The following is a 19,613-nucleotide window of genomic DNA, read 5'->3' on the forward strand; positions in this document are numbered from 1 at the left end:
TTTTGGGTCTGTGTGAATTCTGGTGGAATGGTTTCGTCGAAGGGACAATGGGGTTGCCGAGATTTTTCCTGTGAACCAGAGAATTAGGGTTTCTGAGGGTTTGATTTTTGGAGGGAAATTGAAGAAGAGGAACATACTCCATTTGCTGTAACGGTAAAATGAGAGAAAGGTCAAAAGAGTTTGACCGTTGGAAAAAAACAGTTATAAATTCAATAAACAAGTGTTTGGCTGCATGTTTTGTGCTGTCCTCTTCCAGGTCAGAGGATGAAAAGAAGTGGATTAAAGAATACCACGATTTGTAAATTGGTGTATTTTATTTTTGTTCTTTAAAAAGGCAATGTTACTATCTTAGTGGTATTTTTGTTCACAAATTGAACTTTTACAGTGAAATTACCGAAATACCATTGTAATTATTTTTTTAGAAAAAAAATATTAGAAAGAAAGCATACGATTGTATGATTAAGACCGAACAATATAGATTTCCTCGTCTTCATCTAAATCTAAACTTCTCTCAAATTTCTCAATCAGTCGATCATATTTTTGTGATTTTTTTTTTTAATATAAGAAAACAAAGTCTATTTCTTTTTCTTGTCCACAAAATGAGAAAAGTACTATAATTTTTGAAGATTTTATTTTTTGAAACTGAGGTATTCGAACGTTTTAGACCACCCAACTAATCCTTGGCCACGTATAATCACCTTCCCTCCCATCATACAAATAACATAATTTCTAAAATAAATCTCTGAGGATAATTCCTAAAAAATGATTAAAACTCAATATGTTGAAGCATGATTTTAGCCATCTCACCAATTCTTTCGAGTTCGAGTTTTTATGTTTTGGACGAGAGGTGGTAGTAACTATGATATTTACAGGAAGTAAAAACATAAATTTCATTTTTGACATTTTAGGATTGGGATCCGTTGCCTCATAAAAATGACTCATGAAAAAAAAACACATGATCCCAATCCTTTAAATGCAAAATCCAATGATTGAGATTTATGGGTATTTTCATAATATAAATCTTAAAAATACTTATCCCGAGCATAAATCTCAATCATTGAATTTTGCATTTAAAAGATTAGGAAATACCCCGCATGTGAGATGGCCTTAGAAAACTAATAACAACTCTTAAAATAATATAAGGAAAAAAAATCATATTGTACTAAAATGTATATATATAAAATAATCTGGACCTCTTAAAATTTGTGGTATATTTTATTTTTAATTTATTAAAATTAAAACAACATGATTATTTTGTACTAAATTAAACGTGAGCCTCACTAACGGTAACCGTATAGAGCTGTTGCCGTCATAACTGTTTTTCAAATTACTATTTTATCCATAAAGATTAAAACCTCAAGAGACATGAGCCAACCACGTCAGCAAAATAATCTTCCATCTCATCAAACACCACTCTATCAAATCTGATTTTCAGATCACGTTATCTTCAAAACCAACCAATCACAACCCAATAACCAAAATCCCACGTGGCACACTCTCGTCCAATAGATCATCCATTTAGTCTCTTTCTTCACCACACTCTCTTCTTCGTTCTTCTCCATCTATCCTCATTTGCGAAAAAAAAGAAAAAAAGAAAAAAAATAGTAATAATTCAGCCAGCTTCAATGGCTTCTCTTGCGGCTTCCACAGCTATAGCTTCCTTAGGAGTCTCAGAAATGCTTGGGAACCCGCTCAATATTACGTCTTCGGCTCGCTCGGCTCCGTCTGCATCGAACCCTGCAACTTCGAAGACGGTGGCGTTCTTTTCCAAGAAGAAGGCGGCGGCACCAAAAGCAAAGGCCGCCCCCGTCTCTTCGCTGGACGATGAGCTCGCAAAGTGGTATGGTAAGTCGATCGATTTCCTCACCATTTTTTAATTTTTTTAATTTTTTTTGGGAAATTTTAGATTAATCTTTGAGTTAATTGTATAAGAAAATGTTGAAAATTTTGGTTTTATTTTCTTAATTATCGGATTTTTCAGGTCCGGATAGAAGGATTTTCTTGCCGGAAGGTCTCTTGGACCGAGAAGATATCCCGGAGTACCTCACCGGAGAAGTTCCCGGAGAGTAAGATATTATCTCTATTAGAAAAACTTTTTTTTTTTTTTTTTTGCCTTGGAAGTTATTTTGTCGTGCATGCATCATTGTTATGCGAAACACTTTCCTTACTAACATAGTAAGATTTTAAACGTTACTAAGGGTCGTTTTGCCACATAAGCAAATCCAACACTAAAGCCCTCTAAATTTCATCGAAAAACTTAGATCCGAAAAAAGAAAATTCAAAAAACAATTCCTTTTGAGCTTTTGATCCATGGTCTTGACAGGGTGAAATTCGATCTTATAAGAAAAATGCTGAAGTAACATGAAATTGACATCCATTCTCACATTACCGACGTGGATGTATGTAAGGACTCATAGATGCTTTTCATCGAGATATGAGTGAAAAACATCTATGACTATATGTGCACCTCCACATCATCAATGTGAGAATCAATGTCAATTTTAATGTTACTAACATGACTCATCCTTATATAGTAAGGCTAGAGTGCTAGACATGGCCCCCAACTTTTGAGTGAATAGTAGAGACATTATCTATGTTTTGAAATTGATGACACGCCTTCCTTGACCTCAGTCTTTTTGGTAGACCAACAAAAAAAATACCTGAATGCCCTTATCTTCAACCTTTAACCAAAATCCCTTGATTTTCTCATAAAAAACCATTCACCTTCAACCTCAAGATTCTATGTACTTCAACTTTCAAACTTGTAGGCAAGATAGGATGTTTTTAGAAATGTAAAATGAAATTCTATGTACTTCAACTTTCAAACTTGTAGGCAAGATAGGATGTTTTTAGAAATGTAAAATGAAGGGAGTTGGGGTAAAAAAAAAACTAGGGTTTTAAGGCAAGGTAGAAAATGATGGACATGAGATAATGTTGAATAGATTAAAGTTACATTAACAAGAAAGTTGAATAACTTGAAGATTTCTGGGTTGGGGAAGAATAATAAATAGGATTTTTTATAGAAGAAGTAGAAGAAAACTTTGAATTTTTTTCTAAAAAAGTCTAGATTTTCTACAAAGGGGTCAATCTTAAATTGAAAACAATGACCTGAGGATAAGATTAGGTAGATAACAAAAGAACACCATAGATATCAAAGAACTTGAAAGATGACTGATTTTAGGAAGAAAAATCAAGAGCTTTTGGCAAGAAGATGAAGACGAGGGCATTTAGATCTTTTCGTATAGAAAACTGAGGTCAAGGGATGCATGTCATCAGTTTCAAAACATAGGGGGTTATCTCTAATATTCACCAAAAAGTGTGGAGGGCATGTTTAAATCACCCAATATTTTTTGGCTAGTTTAAAAAAAATTAAGAGTAGGACTTAATCACTAAAACTTTTGGGTACACTACGAGAAGGGGAAATTGGCTATAGTTGATTATCCGAGTGTGGGATAACCAACTATAGCCGATTTCCCCCCTTAGGGTAACACCATGAAACCTTAACAAGTCTTTTAGCCTATTTTCATCGATTTTTTTCTAAAATTGAAGAAATCATCTTTAAAGTTGGCCAGCTTATTTTGATAAAATTTCGCGATGATTTTATATATATTAGCGTGCGAAAGGTTGATTAGTTGATTCAACTCGGAAAAACTCACTAATTCAGAAACCTGAAAATTTTCCTGTCAATGTAAATTTTTTTTTTTTTTTATTCTTCTTTCATAACTTGATTGCTCTAGAATTTTTTGCTTAGTTGAAATTTCTTTTTTCGCTAATTGCAGTTATGGTTATGATCCCTTTGGACTGAGCAAGAAACCTGAAAACTTCAGCAAGTAAGTGAACTCAGCTCTCTTTTCTAGTTCCCTCTTAAAACTACTGATGGCAAACTATGTAAAAAGACAAAAATGACCATGCAAATGACCAAAATACCCTTACTCGCGCTTTGGCTCACCAAAAATGGGTTTGTCTTCATTGCAGGTACCAGGCTTATGAGCTCATTCACGCCCGATGGGCTATGCTTGGTGCCGCTGGCTTCATCATCCCTGAGGCCTTCAACAAATTCGGCGCTAACTGTGGCCCCGAAGCAGTCTGGTTCAAGGTACGTGTCAATGTCAAAGGCAGTATGCTTACGGCCACGAATAAGAAAAAAAAATAATTAAAGCTCATAATCCTCCAAAACCATAAAATAAGTTCTAAAAAAATTTAACTGATTTGGGCATCTATAATAAATTTTGCAGACCGGAGCTCTACTCCTCGATGGGAACACATTGAACTACTTTGGAAAGAACATCCCAATTAATCTCGTCCTTGCTGTCATTGCCGAGGTTGTTCTACTCGGTGGCGCCGAATATTACAGAATTACCAATGGCCTGGTACGTAATTATATGTTTGGATGCAAGATATTGAATTATCATAATTCCAATTATTTCAAAGATGATGATGATATAATTGGATTTCTTTAAATCTGTAGGACTTGGAGGACCAGCTTCATCCGGGTGGTCCATTCGATCCACTGGGGCTTGCAAATGATCCAGACCAGGCGGCGCTGCTGAAGGTGAAGGAGATCAAGAATGGAAGACTTGCAATGTTTGCCATGCTTGGTTTCTTCATCCAGGCTTATGTGACAGGTGAAGGACCTGTTGAGAATCTTGCAGCCCATCTTAGCGATCCTTTCGGTAACAATTTGCTTACTGTGATTTCGGGAACTGTAGAGCGCACTCCTACCCTGTAATCTGTTTCTTCCGTATGGATCGATTCAAAGCTCAATGTTGTGTAAATTTTAAGGAGATATTTCGAGGCTCTTGATCTTTGTACCTGTAACCCCCCCAACTGTGGTTTTCTTTCGTAGAGCTTTGTATTAATCATATAAGACTTTCTTCATTGAGTAACTACATGTCTAATTAGTGTAAAATTTACCCGTAAAGTATTAAAATCTTCTCTCGAGACAATGTCTTGATTAGGCGAAATCAATCAGATATTCCGAAAAATTCCAAAAACTTTCGAGATAATCTGAAAGTTTCAAGGATATTGAATATTTCGAGGTCAGTGTCTAATTCCTTTTATATCCAACCTTGCCACAGGTCTTGTGATCAATTACTCAAACATGTCATTCTAGGTGGTGCGGTTAGGTTCCCACTTGGACATCTCGTCTGGAGTCTGGACACCATGCCGAGCCAAGAGCATGCCAACAAGGGCACCATGAGTATGCCAACGTGGCACCATACAAAGCTCTATAGAGATGGCATGATAATTACAACAAAATGCCACATAGAGAGCACGTAGCGAACAATGCAACTCTTTTGGCGAAAATTAGGGCAGTTCTAAAGCACATCCTATCCAAACCCCTGTGTTAGTTGGCTCAGAGTTAATAAAGATGCAGTCTTTATGAACGGCCATCTGATTCTGATTAAGGTTTAAAATTTCATTTCAGAGGAATGTTTCTATCAAGGAAAAATCGAAACATTCAACAAAACGGAATGAAATATTCATAAAAATCAACATTTTAGGTGATAAATATGGTTTAAAAAAAGAAATAATGAAAGAAAACATAGTTTAGATTATAAATTGATTCTTGCAACTACTTTTGTCAAATATATTATACTTTTTCTTGGCGATACACGTTTAAAAATCTGACATTTTTCTCCCAAAATCCCATATTGTTCTCAATGTTTGAAGATTGAAAGAGAGAGAATCTCAAAGTTAAAGAAAAATGAGTCATAAAAAAAACAAAAAATTGAACTACTTTATGACCAAAAACAGGAGTAGCTAGGAACATGATTCGGGCGTGAGCGACATGGACTTAATTATAATTAGTAATAGTGCTCTTAACCACCAAACGAATTCATAACGCATGTTGCTCTTCTTATTTCAGCTTTTTGTTAGTCCTCAAGAAGTGAGACTGCAGTTGATGATGTACAAATTTTCATTCATTCACAATAACAGGTAAACTCTAAACACATCAGTCAAGTCCGGAAAAACTGCGCCAAAAAATAAAAACAGGATTCTTTCAATCGAACCCAAACCTTTGATATAAGGCTTTGATGATATAACATTACAAAAACCAATTTTGTAGGAAGTCATAAGAACTCATACATGAAAAGCATTTATGCCGAAAAGAACAAAGGATGTAAAGGAAGGACAAGTCAACAACTTTTATCGAGAACTTATATTCTCATTAGAGCTTGGTTTCCCTTTTCTAAGATAAACTTTCTGTTTCGGAACTGTTACTTCTGGATTTTTCTTTCCCTTAATGTGACTCTTATCATCAGTGATCTCCTTGGGTCCTCTTGTGTTTATAGGACTCTTGGCTTTAATACCTCTGGGGTTGACCTTACCTTGGGCAGGAGTGTTTTCTACCAATTTATGCATTTTCAAAGCCGAAGTCCTCTCTCTAAGTAATTGGTTTCTACTTCCTATCATCCCGTCGTTATCTGAATCCAAAATAACCAAAAACACACTTAGTATTTTTTATAATTTGAAATGCTAAATTGAGCATAAAAAAAATTACATCCTGAAACAATTAGAAATAATAGGAATAAGCAACAACCAATGGAAAAGGATTCACGGCACATATTTAACAAATTACTGAATTCCAAGGAAATATTCTAAATTATAATATCTCCATTTCATGCTTTGATATTCATAGCTCACTTGGTTTGACACATTGCAAAACAACTTTGAGGTCGTGGTTTCAAGTCCAGTCAACCCATAAAAAAAAAAAGTATCGGTGACCCTAATTTGGTATGCCCGAGTCAAATTAGAATTGACCGGGCTTCCAAAAACCTAGCTAATCTCACTCTTGGCCTTCTACTGACCTAGACTCACCTTTAACACGCTTGAGTCAGACATTTGTCTGACATTGACTTGGGTCAAGATCATTTGATCCGAGTCGGTTTAAATGCCAAACAGAATGTAGCTTGTTTAAAACCATAGTTGATAGGGACCAATAAAGAAGGGGATGGAAGATGCAATGAGAAATGAGTTGCAACCTTTGATTCCTATATTTCACATTTGATTTATTTGTGAAAATTTATTAATTCCATCACCAGGAGTTGAAGTTATTTGAAACACATGTATTCAAACGTGGTTTATTCGAGAGCCAAATTTCAGTTCAACTTGACTAAGTTCGATGTCAAAACTCCACCAGAATCTTTGTTTTAAGTTCGGGCTCAATTGACTAGTAGAGTTGACTTGGAAACTCAATTGACTCAACTCCATTTACTAGGATGACTAATTTGCTACTTTCTCTGTTACTATACAGGTTCATAAAAGTATAGGATCATTTTTGTCCTAGTTCTTTCATGAGCTAAAAGGGTTGTATTTCCTTTGTAATATTTTTCAAGGGTCATGTTCGGCAACCAACTATTTGGCCAATGTGTTTTATCCTACATGGGTTAAAAGTTTTGGGAAGGGATGATCCTCACCAAAAAATCAGACCAATCAGAAACTTCTAACCCCATCAAAAGTGACTTACAAAAAATGGATGGTCCACAATTTTTCAACTTGTAACACATTGGCGGGTTAGAAGTTTCAGAATGGGCTGATTTTTTGTGAGGATGATCTCCTCACCATAGAGATCAAAAATCAGCTCATTCCGAAACTTCTAACCCATGTAGGACAAAACACGTTGGCCAAATAGTTGGCTCTTGAACATTGCCCATTTTTCAAATCTTCTTGATAATTATACTTTTTGTCACAACTATTAAGATTTGATAGGATGAAAAATATGTATAATGGTGAAACGATGAAGGATGATAACAGTCTATCCAGACTCGATATTAAGTCAAGTGAGATCAAGTCTTCTAGAGTTGTATGATAAATAAACAAAGAAAGTGAAAAATAAAAAATAAAAAAAAATACCGGGACTTGATAAAACAGCACGAGGACGCGGAACCGTACTAGCTCTAATGTTGGGTTTGCTATCCTCAATTTCTTTGCTGTTCGCAGCCACTCCTGCCAATCAAGATGTAGCATGAGAAAATGTGACTCGTGTGATAAAAATGACTTACCTATATAAAATAAGAAGACCCATAAAAAGAATTGTCGTGACCAAAGCTACTAGATTAAATTGAACTTAAACCTTTGGATAAAGAATTGGGTGGTGTAGCAAAGTTTGGGAGATAAATCTTTGGGATTCTTGCGACTGAAGGCGGCGAATCACTTTTGTAATCCTTCACTGGAAATAAGGAAAATTTGGTTATGAACTGCACAAGCATTGATTCAAAATACATCATAATAGAAAATTATTTCTTAAAGTTCAAATAATAAAATCAAGAAATCCAGAAATTTTTACATGAATCTCTTTTTTTTTTCCCCTCAATCGGTTTGTATTTGTCTTTTCTCTATTTCTAGTAAGAAGACACAGATACAACACACAGAGGCCATTGACATGCCTATTCAAGCACTCCAAAAACCAACTGAAATTTTTATAGCGAAAAAACAAGACAAAAAAAATGAAAATTATTGCCGAGGATTGATGGTCAAATAACCTGGTGTACTACACGTTCAGAATTTGATTGCAGGAAGGCAAAGAATTTTCATTCTAGTACAGATTTCTACATTACTCATCTATACTGAAATAATTGATGTTAGGCTTGCCAAACTCTATGCATCAGAGAGGTTTTGTTAAAATGAGATTTCTTAGGATAAAACCTAAGCTACATTAGGCTTGTAGTCAACAATATTCATACTTTTTAAGTTTTTAGATTTCTACATGATTTTTCAAGGGTTTTTTATATCTTAAATTATCTTCCTCTTAGGCATTCCATTGATGCTTAGAATTTCAGATGATTCGGATGCATCTAAGCCAAGTCGCTCGGTCTTTCCTAAGGCATAGTTTAGTGAGACGCTTAATTGAATGAACTAACACAATGACTCGTACTACTTAGCTACTAAAGTTATCCCCAATTTAGCAGGACAATAAAATAAATAACCATTATATGTTTCGGACTAAATGAAATTTAACCTCAATATGTTCATTGATCCCATTGAATTTAGAAATTTTGAAATGGTGTGGAAGGCACGTGATGTCACGAAAATGGCATAATTGAGTAGAGGCATTAGACCAAAGCCTATTAGCATCTCTGCCTCACAAAAGCGATGTAGCACTTCAAGATTGACATTTTGTGAAGTGAGGCACCTCACGAATGAGTTTTTCCTACATAACATAAATGTCTACCTCAATATGGTTGGTGTATTTATTGTTAATTAAGATTCTTTGAATTTTGATTTTTAGAGCAAGTACTATAGGACGAGAAGTGGATTCCACATTCAAGGGAAGGTGAAAAATACACGAATTTGTCCGATATGCAATTGGATAAGATAGCAAGAATATGTTGCCTTCTTCTTCTCCTTTTGTTGGAGAAGGATCATAGAAGAGTTAAAATTATGTTTGTAAAACAAAAGAACATCCATCAAATAGGTCCAATCAATGTAGTAAAGAGCAAAGTTAAATGTTTGAAAGAACCTGACGTAAGAAGAAATATTGTAAGGGAGATCTTGTCTTGATTGAAATGGAAAACTCAATAAGGTGCACTCATAAAAATTAGTATCTGAAATGCTCTTGGTAGCACTTAATTTTTCAAAGAAATAGAGAAGTAGAGTCTCTTGTTCTATAAGGATATGCAAGGCAATTTTCAATCCAAAGTAGGATCAAGGGTAAGAAGCGTGCAAAATCTAATTTTAGAAGAAATATCATCACAATAGGCCCAACCATAATCACTCAACAAAACTGAAAATGATCAATCCGATTCAAGCTATAAACATTAAAATGAAATACCAGCGACCAGTTGTAATTGTTTTGTTATAGAATCATTGTTTCATGGTGGGTTTCTGGTTGTAAGGTATAGTAGGAATCATTGTGGGCTTTTTTATTTTTTATTTTATTTTAAATTAATTTTTTTATTTTTAAAATTTTTAAATGTGGTGAGTTAATTAACCTTTTAATGATAGATATCCTATTACTTTGGAAGATAAATAAAAGCTTCTCATGGGAATAAATCTGATGACAAGTGCCTCTATCTAATTAGTTTGTAACTTATGTAACAATCTATAATTGTTGATAGAACATATTCTTCTCAATCATCGAACGTAGGAAATTTCTTCAATATTTCCTTTTAATTTTACCCTGATTGTGCAGTTTAAAAAAAAAAACTATGGAACTCAAATCTATCTCGCCCGATTTTATAAAATCTTCATAAGGATTCAGTTGGCTAGCAGACAAATCCAATTATAAAAAATAAAAAATAAAAAGAGATTGTTAAGTTAGAGACAGAGTTCATCAACGATCGAAGCAGACAAAATACTGGTATATCATCATCAGATGTTATCACACTCATTCAGGAACACAAAACATTCTTATTTGCCATGAAAAGTAAATCTAAAAATTAAATAACAACCAATTAACAGACACCCAAATATCTAAATCATCAGATAATATTCAGAAAAAATATGATCAACTAAACAACCAAATCAAGTAATTTGTGGAGTTACAATACCTGGCAAACAACCCTCCTGTAAAGAAAGAGAATCAAAAACCTTCAATAATATCAAAGAGACTCCTCTCTCATCTTTTCCAACAAATTGATCCTTCTCTTGTTCTTGTTGTTGTTCTTGTTCCCTCACCTTCACCCTTGGGTACACTTCAAACACCACAAACAACAAGAAACCCACATCAGAAAACACAATCTCCTATCAAAACATGCTGATCTTAGACAGAGAGATCAAACCCAAATAATCAAACAGGATTATTAAAAAAAAAAAAAAAAAAAAACAGATGAGGAGACTCACTTGTTGCAATGGGTTCTTGTGTTCTGGGAATTTTGGTGTGTGGAAGCTGTGTATTATGAAAGTCAATTATATTAGTATATGAAACGGCTTTAAAGAGTCAAACAGAAGAAACCAGAAACGGCTCTGAAATCTAAATGGAAGGCAAAAGTGGGGAGAATATGAATTCTTTCTTGGCTTGTAAACAAAGTAGGGAAAACGCTTTAATTGGCACTTGGCCATGTGGGATCCACACCAATGGGAACTGTTGCTTTCAGCCAAATTTGAAATATTTCTTTTGTTTGTTTTGTTTTTGAATCTCTCTTTCTCTCTCTCTCTCTCTTTTGTTGCATTTTCCCTTGTTTGGACTTTCGATTCATGAGATTTGGGCAAGTGGTGCCATTTAAATAAGCACGTTTGTAATGATAATGACTATGTCTAAGTCTAAATGGGTAGTTTAGTCAAACATAGTCTTTGACTTTGACTCATCTAATATTCTTATTGATACACGTGTTTTGCTATCAATCAATCAATCAGAACCATAATCCGGAGTGGGAATCTCTTGAAAGGGTGTGGGTCCAAAACTTAAAGGTGATAACTTAAAGTAGGAAAGCTAGATTCAAATGATAGGAAATAAGCACTTCAATTCTTAGTGAAGATGATACGAGGCCATGAAAGAGAGATCAAGTGCAACCTTACTCAGAACAACTTGATGTGCTTTGACCTCGTTTTGGGGGTATGGCATCTCCTTCATCAAATAACTATTATACTATGAAAGACTTATGCTGGAGTTACCATTGTACCTCACATTGCACATCCTGACATGAAAGTGTGTATAGGATCCATAGATGCTTTTCATCGCAACATGACTCATTGTGAAAATCACTAAGTATGCCCAAGAGAGATTTTTATTTATTTATTTGAGTGTAACTTTGAGTCCCACTAGACTACCTTAGTTAGGCTCCCACCCTGACTAACACTGGCCGTGCCATGTGGGGCTGGGGGAGGAGTGAAGGGGGAATGTTGAATTTCATTTCATTTACTAAGTTGTTCGACATGTCCTTTATGAAAGGATGCCATTGCCTTCCAATAATTATCCCGATGCCTAAATGCTCAAGTTTATTTTTCCTGTTTTTGATCAATCCAACTGAGTTTGTTCCTCATTTCTTCGATTATGATAAAACCACTCTCTACCAGTTGTTAAAAATTTGGTAACGTAAGGTTTAGATCAAGGATTTGGATTCTTAAAAGGACACGGTTTAAAACATATCAGATTTGTTTAGGGATAATTGTGTTCTGATCTAATAATACGTGAGAAAATTTACAAATTACATTGTATATTTTGCTTAAAATACAGTTATAGTGCACATATCAATTTTGTTCCTATTCGGACAAATCCAATTATATTTGGATTGGATTTGGTCCAATTCCGATCAGATTAATCACATACCATCCCAATTCATTAACAACCCTACCATCAAGTAAGCTCTGGTTTAAAAGTTTGCAAATCTTTATGGTAACAAGGGAAAGTTTCAATCTAACTTTGCACCATTGAGGCCTTATAGGTCTTATAAGGAGTATTATTGGATTGTCTTACTTATAGAATCCCACATTCATGATGTATATGCTCCATCTCTTGCAGTTGCGTTGTCACTATTTGTGAGTTAGAGTCCACCCTGGTCCCCATTTCCAAAATTTTGAAAAATTACTTTGCAATTGAATAGAGTTGTGATAATCTGTCTACTCCACGTGGCACACTCAATCGACTCTCCTGATATGACAAGTTCGGGAACTATAGATATGTACGTCTTGGGATACACGATTCCCTCGAGATACACATTTTATGGGGAAGTGTAGTTTTGTATATTGAGGCATATAGATATACAATTCCCGAACTTGTCACATCAGGAGAGTTGATTGAGTGTGCCACGTGAGGTAGTTAGATTATCAAGATTCAATTGAATAAATCCTCGTAAAAAGATGATTAATTGTCTTTCTCTATGCTATTATCAACAGCTGAAAATAGTAAAAATGTTTTTATATATCTTTTCATTAACTATTTTTATACCCATGTCTTTTGAACAAATCTAATCCTACCATGATCAATTAAAAATGATTGGAGATGATGGTAATTTTGTTATTCAATTTATTTACCTATCTATTATAAAATCATATATATGAATATATATGCCGATGATGGATTTTGCCTTTTCTCTTCTTCATTTTTTCAAAAACACCCTTAACGTTGTTCTCTTTCTCCTTCGACCTTTTTTCAATAGTGAAACACTTTCCTTACAAATATAGTAAGATTTTAAGCCTTAATAAAAACCTTTTTACTCCAATGGATTACCACATCAACAATCCAACACCACAGCCCATTGAAAAAATCTGATTGCTTTTTTTCTTTTTTCAACAAACAATTTCTTTTGAGCTTGATCCAAGGCTTTAAAAATGTACGACTACCAAACTTCCACATAACTCCCAAACTTAAAATTAAAATTCAATAGTAAAAAATATATTTTTTGTAATTTTTTTTTCTTGAAGTTCATAGAATTTTGCCCTTTGCACCCTAAAGTACCTAATCATGTTTTTAAAATGTCACAAGTTGAGCCTAAGGACTCTTAGTAAGGTGAAATCCTTACCAACTTAGTAGACCCAGTCGAACTCTTTTCAATATTATCCTTCCAACTTTATTATCTTTCTTCTTCTTCTCCCTTTCTTAATAATACCTCTTTGACTTAATTATTTTTTCTCTGTTAGCCCTCTTAAAAGTTAAGAGGCTAAAAGAGGAAAAATAGTAAAATTTGAAGGATGTCAGTAAAAAGCGTGGTTTTAAAACTCGTTTTGATGGCTCATCTCGTTGTGAGCAAGATTGAGTCATTTCGAACGAGTTTTTCGATATGTTTGAGATGTCTCGTTTAACAATGAAAAAAATGAATGTGGATTTTAAATCTCATTTGATACATTGACTTGTCTATTCGGTTCGTTGGTGAACGATATCAAGATGCATTGGATCAGTCGTCTCGATATCAGATGATATTTAAAACCATGTTAAAAAGACAAGGAGAGAAAATAGAATAAGATTGAAAGGGTGAAAAAGAAAAATAATTAAGTAGAGTCTCCACTCCATTGTAGGTTGTAGCTTATACCCCACAACTGTAATTGAAGTGGGATCCACCATTATTTTTTAATAGAGAAATGCTAAATCGACGCTATTCTTGGCCAACGCTTATGACAAATTACCTCATAGCCCAACAAACGTTTGACATATGGCGCAATGACATCAACAATAAAGAAAACTTCTCTCTTTTGCCCGTTGCCCACATATTTATTTTTTAGATTTCAAATCTTAAGAAGAGTCGTTGGGCCTGCATTTATTATCACATTGAAAATTCAACAACACAACCTTTTAGATTTCATGAAAATATTCATATTCAAAAAAGATATATTAAAAAAATATTATTTTTCAAGCTTGATACAAGGTGTTGAAAATTGATGGCCACTAAACATCCAAATTTAAAAATAAAATTGAACGATGAAAAATAATTATATTTTTATTTTTATTTTAAAGTTTATATAATTTTGTCCTATACTACTCCATTGCATCGGATCATGTTTTTAAATATCATAAGATCATCAAATCATCAAATTTTTTTTTTTTTTCCACTATGGGCACAAGAGAGAAAAGTGCGATAGTGGCACTTAACATCACTCTTTTTAATATGCAGTATACTAGTAACCTTTTGTTGTTTTGGACGGGTCGATCCGGATTAGCGGGTCAGCAGACCCGAATGGCATTTTTATTAATATTTAATACTTAATAGGGATGCTACCGTAGTTTTATAATATTAAGGGTTTGAATTGCAAAAAACCTAAAAACTCATATTTTCTTGAGCCCGAAGTATAATTCATTTTTATTCAGTTTGAACTCGCACCTCAGTCTCATACTCCCATTCTATCCCTCTTTGAAACCCTAGGCCATTGGAGATTTCAGGTAACTAAACCCTCATCGCTTTTCCTGCTTTTGGTTTCGAATTTTTAGTTTGATCTATACGTTGGTCACGGTTTGATCGATTTATTTTTATTTTTTATTTTTCTCTTAAGGGTTTCAAATGTACGATTTTGATTTCACCATGAATCATCTATGATTGATGGAATTTCATCTGAGATATTGTTTGTTTTGGTTTTATAATACTTTTATGGATCGTTCATGAAAGATCTTTACGTTTATAGTGCTTTTAGTGAAGAAAATCATATCTCTTTCTTTGTGCTTTCTTCTTCTTCTTCGCCATGATGATGTGTTGCTGGAGAAAAAATAAAGATAATATAATTTGCAAATGTTCTTCTTTTTATGTTGCCACGAAGGTTTAAAATTGTGTTATGGTGTGGTTTAAAGGTGATGGGATGATAATATCTTTGCCTATATATGCTTCACTATATGATATTAAAAAATATTTTGAAAAAATGTGTTTCAAAATGAAATTAAAATTAAAATTAAAATTGAAGCTTAAATATATGAAATAAATGTGGTTATTAATTTTGAAAACCATATATATATAGTGTTTTAAGGTTCCCAAGGTGCACTTTAGGCGTTTTGGGTTCTTGATGCGAGGCATAAGCCTCAACAATTTTATAGAAAAACTTAAAATTTATATATATATGGGTCGGGTTCAAGAGCCAAAAACGTAGCCAAAGTCGTGGACAAAGTGTTTTGTTCTATACGGGCTAAAAGTTTCAGAATGGGTTGATTTTTTGAGGATGACCTCTATCTTGAGGAAATCATCCTCACAAAGAAATCAGTCCATTCTGAAATTTCTAACCCTAGTTTACAAGTTGAAGAATTGTGGACCGTCAATTTTTACCATTAGTTTGTTAACCACTATTGATGGGGTTTTAAGTTTCGGAATGAACTGAAGTTTTGTGAGGATGATCTCCTCACCATAGAGATCGTCCTATTTCAAAAAAAAATCAGCCATATAGGACAAAACTTTGCCTACAATTTTGGCTACTGAATGCTGTAATAATAATTCTTTAGAAATAGAAAAACTATAGAATGAAGAAACATTTTTATGGGGCCACTATGATATGCCCCTTCATTTTCCAAACTTTTAAAATGGTTTTGGCTAATCTTCTTATCTTCAACCTTTGGGATATGATATTTTTCCTGAAATCTGTCTTCTTCTAAACTTTATTTTTTTCATACCATTAATTGGTTCACCTGTATGTTTTTTTTTGATAAATAGTTCACATCTACGTTGGATTCAGATTTCCTGTCAATTTTGAAGGTTTAGCTTTTGATGTAAGATGACCTAGGTCTTATCAATTCTATGTATGTTCTACTTTATGAAGAGTGGGGAGAGAGACTAATTAGGCGCTGAAGAAGAAAGATTACAAGAAGTGCATTAGAGAGAAATAGAAGAATAAGAGAAGAGAAGAGAGGGTGCAAAAGCAGGTTTTAATCGAGAATTGGGACGGTTGAGATGGATTTCAATCAAGGGATTTGACTGAAATTTAGTTTAGTTAGTTTATAAGATTTAATCTAGGATTTGGAAGTTCAGATCTTGGGTCCGAAAGGGTTTTCGCTGAGTTCAGATCTAGTTGGGCAGGTTCAACTAGATCAGAAAGTTGCTGATTTAGGATTCCAACAAGGCGTAAAACTTTTTTGTGAAGAATAAAAAAGATGAAAATATCGATCAAAAAAAAAATAAAGAAGATGAAAAAGAGATTAGAAATAGTAAAGTACTTTGGAATCACTTTAAGGGTTCTTGACATCACACCAAAGGCTTTTTCACCAAATCCAACTACTGAAGCATTTCTCAGAGAGAAACAGCAAACTTTATTCAATAAGTCAGAGAAATCAATATAGAACACCTCCTTTAGCCATTTGGCTCTGTTTTTATGGGCAACGTCCTTCTAAATCTTTCCATTATAAGAAGGTAGTGAAAATGGCCGCTTTGGAGTATTTCTTGGGCCTTGATATTTACTAGTCGTTTCTCTCTGTGGGTGTATTAAAGTTGTCATCTACTCTCAGTTCTGCTTAGTATAGAACTCTTGGACAGCAAAACAATATCCAAATCTCGTCGTGTTAACCCCCTCTCATCTCATCAACTAACAATATGTCATTTATAAATAACATTCATCGAGGGACTTGCTCTACAATATAATTAGTTAACTTTGTGTCTTCATGTATTACTATAGTAAACACATACATACTAAATATAGTTAAATATGTTAATCAAAGGTAATAAAACTCAAAATAAATTAATATGATCTAATATAGTGGTAAAAAAATGTATCAGTATCAATAGAATATATTAAAAAATCTTATAGTGTTACATTTGATAAGTTGTGCCTGTTTTTTGTTTTTTGTTTTTTTGATAAGTTGTGCCTTATATTCTGTAATGTGGTGCGCCACCCGTTTTCATGGCCACATCAACATGTGTGCATGTGGTGAACATAAAAAATTTATCCCTTGAGAACATTTTTGTTCCCTTTTTTTACCTAGTTTGTGTACCTGTTTTCTGTATGCTAAATTGCTAACTAGAATCTCTCTTTCTCAAGAATGGCATCTCAGAGCAAAAGAGGGGGCCTTTCTCTACCTGGGACGAGCAGCAACAGCAGTAACGAAGGAATCCTAGCCAGGGTTTCAAACACGATATCTCAATCCCCGATCGTTCATCGTGGGAAACAAACTGTTTCTGATGCATCATATGTAACCAAAAAGCTCCTTAAGAGTACTGGTAAAGCGGCTTGGATAGCAGGAACAACATTTCTGATTTTGGTCGTTCCACTCATCATCGAGATGGATCGAGAGCAGCAGATGAATGAACTCGAGCTACAGCAGGCGAGCTTGCTCGGCACACCACCCATTGCACCCCCAACCAAGTGATCGATTGATTATTTCAATCGGGTCAGAACTTCATACATTTTTCTTTAGGATTTTGTTTGATAAGCTTCAGATTTCTGTTGAAGCGATTTCGGATTTTATCAGATCTGTATGAACCGTTTAGGGTTCCTTCTTTTAAAAGTGGATGTAACAGCTTTTTGTATGGATTTGTAGTGGCTTATTCAATGCTCAAGGCACATTAAGGTTTGTAGGGTTTGGTGCTTGAGATGTTTTGTCGAATTTCTGTTTTGTCCATTTTAAAATCTTTGCAATCAATATATGCCTTCAATTGCTTGGAGATGGTTGAATGTTCGTTGGACTGATTAGAGGTCATAGTTGAGAACCATCATCTGAAGTTTGGTTTGAATTCCCTTGCGATTGAATTCAAGAGATTATTAAAAACTCAGCGATAAATCTCTGGTTAATCAAGCAAAATTGGAGTCCGCTTCAAGGTTCGTTATGCTGGTATGGTTTCAAATATGGAAGGAACCTTGATTCTCTACTTTAGGCCCTATCCTCATTTCGGGTTCACTAGGAGCTTTGGCAACCATGGAAGGAGGTGTGATGTAAATGCAACCATGTAGGGGGTGCAATTGGGCCTCATATTTGTCCTTTATGTACTATGTCCATATGGTGGTGCAATGTTCTACATGAATCCATGTTGGAAGGACATCATATCAAAGTTGAACAATTAGGACCTCGATATGATTCTGTATAAGAGGTTATGTTCCACCTTTTGCTTTATTTCAGGGCTTCTTCTTAGGATTGTACAGAGAAGACTGATGGATTGAGAAGGGAATACATAAAAGAGTGCCCCCATGACACTCTATGAGCGGGCCATCCGCCCTTAATCAAGTCTTATGTATTATTGATCAAGTCTCTAATGTATTATTGAACATAAATTCATTGTCCACCCAACATTGTCATCTGATTATTGGTAGTAAAAGCCCTAAAAGTGTCACTCTTTATAAAATGGATTAGGTCGAGGCCAACATTCTGACCTGATTTACAATGAGGTAGGTTCATTAGCATGAATCAAAGTAGAAATTAAAATCTGATAAGTTATCAGAACAGTGTCAAATTTAACATGTTTATCAATTAAATCGGCCAGTCTTGGATCTTTGCCCAAATATCTCATAGGATCGGGTATGGATTGGATTGGATTCCGATGTATATTTTTCAATCTTTTTTTTTTTTTTTTGGCTAACAGAGTATCAGGGCCACCTTGCGCGCACCACGACTAATCTCAGGAGGACTTTCAATCTTATAAGGTCCAAATTGGGTCTAAATCTGACTGGCTTACCTATTGGACCAGTCTTGGATCTACACTGACTGGTCCAATATGAATATGATTCTACCCACTTCTTTTTCTAATAAGGATCCGTTTGAAACCCCATTGCTGAATCGTTCAAAATTGGCCCAAAATTAACTCGAATTTTGGAAGTCTATTTCAAGATTATTAATCTTATCCCTGTTGCTTTTGAGACATTCAGGATATTGTGTTATTGTTGAATGAGAAGTCTCAAATAAATCAGATGAATTGTCTGAGACGACTTGGTCTCGTTCAAGGACGAGATGAGACGTCAAAATGAGTTTAAAACCATGATTAGGGGTGACAATCTTAACATAGACTCGCGAACACAACTCAAAAACAACACGAAGTTAATGAGTTTGGGTCAAGCCTAATTGGGTTTAAGTCATAATAGTGTTAACCCGTCTAACACAATTAAATAGGTTGGGTCTGCGTTATAGGCGTCAACCCACTTAATCCGTTAGACACGTTTAGTTCTTCTGTCATTAACGTGTAATTTTAAATATATCAATAATTTTTTTAAGTATTTTTAAATTACTAATTTTTTTTCTAGAATTTCCTATAATTTTTTCATAATTATTTTTATTTATCAAATTCTATAAAATATAAATGGTGCTTTAAGATATTTTTAAATTAATAAACGGTTAAGCTTTA

The 19,613-nt window shown here is 34.4% G+C and overlaps 2 protein-coding genes and 1 pseudogene across 3 annotated transcripts; 2 read left to right on the forward strand and 1 right to left on the reverse strand.

The window, feature by feature from the left end:
- The first annotated feature begins 1,547 nt into the window (after window positions 1–1,547).
- On the forward strand, window positions 1,548–4,886 carry LHCB5 (light harvesting complex of photosystem II 5). Its single transcript, XM_086438896.1, has 6 exons — window positions 1,548–1,845; window positions 1,982–2,066; window positions 3,780–3,830; window positions 3,976–4,096; window positions 4,236–4,370; window positions 4,469–4,886. Exons 1-6 carry the CDS (start codon window positions 1,626–1,628, stop codon window positions 4,727–4,729), a joined length of 873 nt encoding a protein of 290 aa, XP_086295022.1. The 5' UTR covers window positions 1,548–1,625; the 3' UTR covers window positions 4,730–4,886.
- Window positions 4,887–5,988: 1,102 nt separating this feature from the next.
- Window positions 5,989–10,945, reverse strand: LOC147403348 (uncharacterized). Its single transcript, XM_086438897.1, has 5 exons — window positions 10,786–10,945; window positions 10,494–10,637; window positions 8,078–8,173; window positions 7,858–7,950; window positions 5,989–6,428 (listed from the first exon to the last, which is right to left on the reverse strand). Coding segments are annotated over exons 1-5 (612 nt in total). The 5' UTR covers window positions 10,787–10,945; the 3' UTR covers window positions 5,989–6,150.
- A 3,651-nt stretch (window positions 10,946–14,596) lies between these two features.
- On the forward strand, window positions 14,597–17,873 carry LOC147403349 (mitochondrial import receptor subunit TOM9-2 pseudogene; annotated as a pseudogene). The gene is made up of 2 exons (XR_015177471.1): window positions 14,597–14,755; window positions 17,323–17,873. The product of XR_015177471.1 is annotated as a mitochondrial import receptor subunit TOM9-2 pseudogene (transcript).
- The last annotated feature ends 1,740 nt before the right edge of the window (window positions 17,874–19,613 follow it).

The sequence above is a fragment of the Akebia trifoliata genome, chromosome 4, assembly GCF_017979445.1.
Source record: "Akebia trifoliata isolate Shusen 1 chromosome 4, ASM1797944v1, whole genome shotgun sequence".
NCBI classification, from domain to species: Eukaryota; Viridiplantae; Streptophyta; class Magnoliopsida; order Ranunculales; family Lardizabalaceae; genus Akebia; species Akebia trifoliata.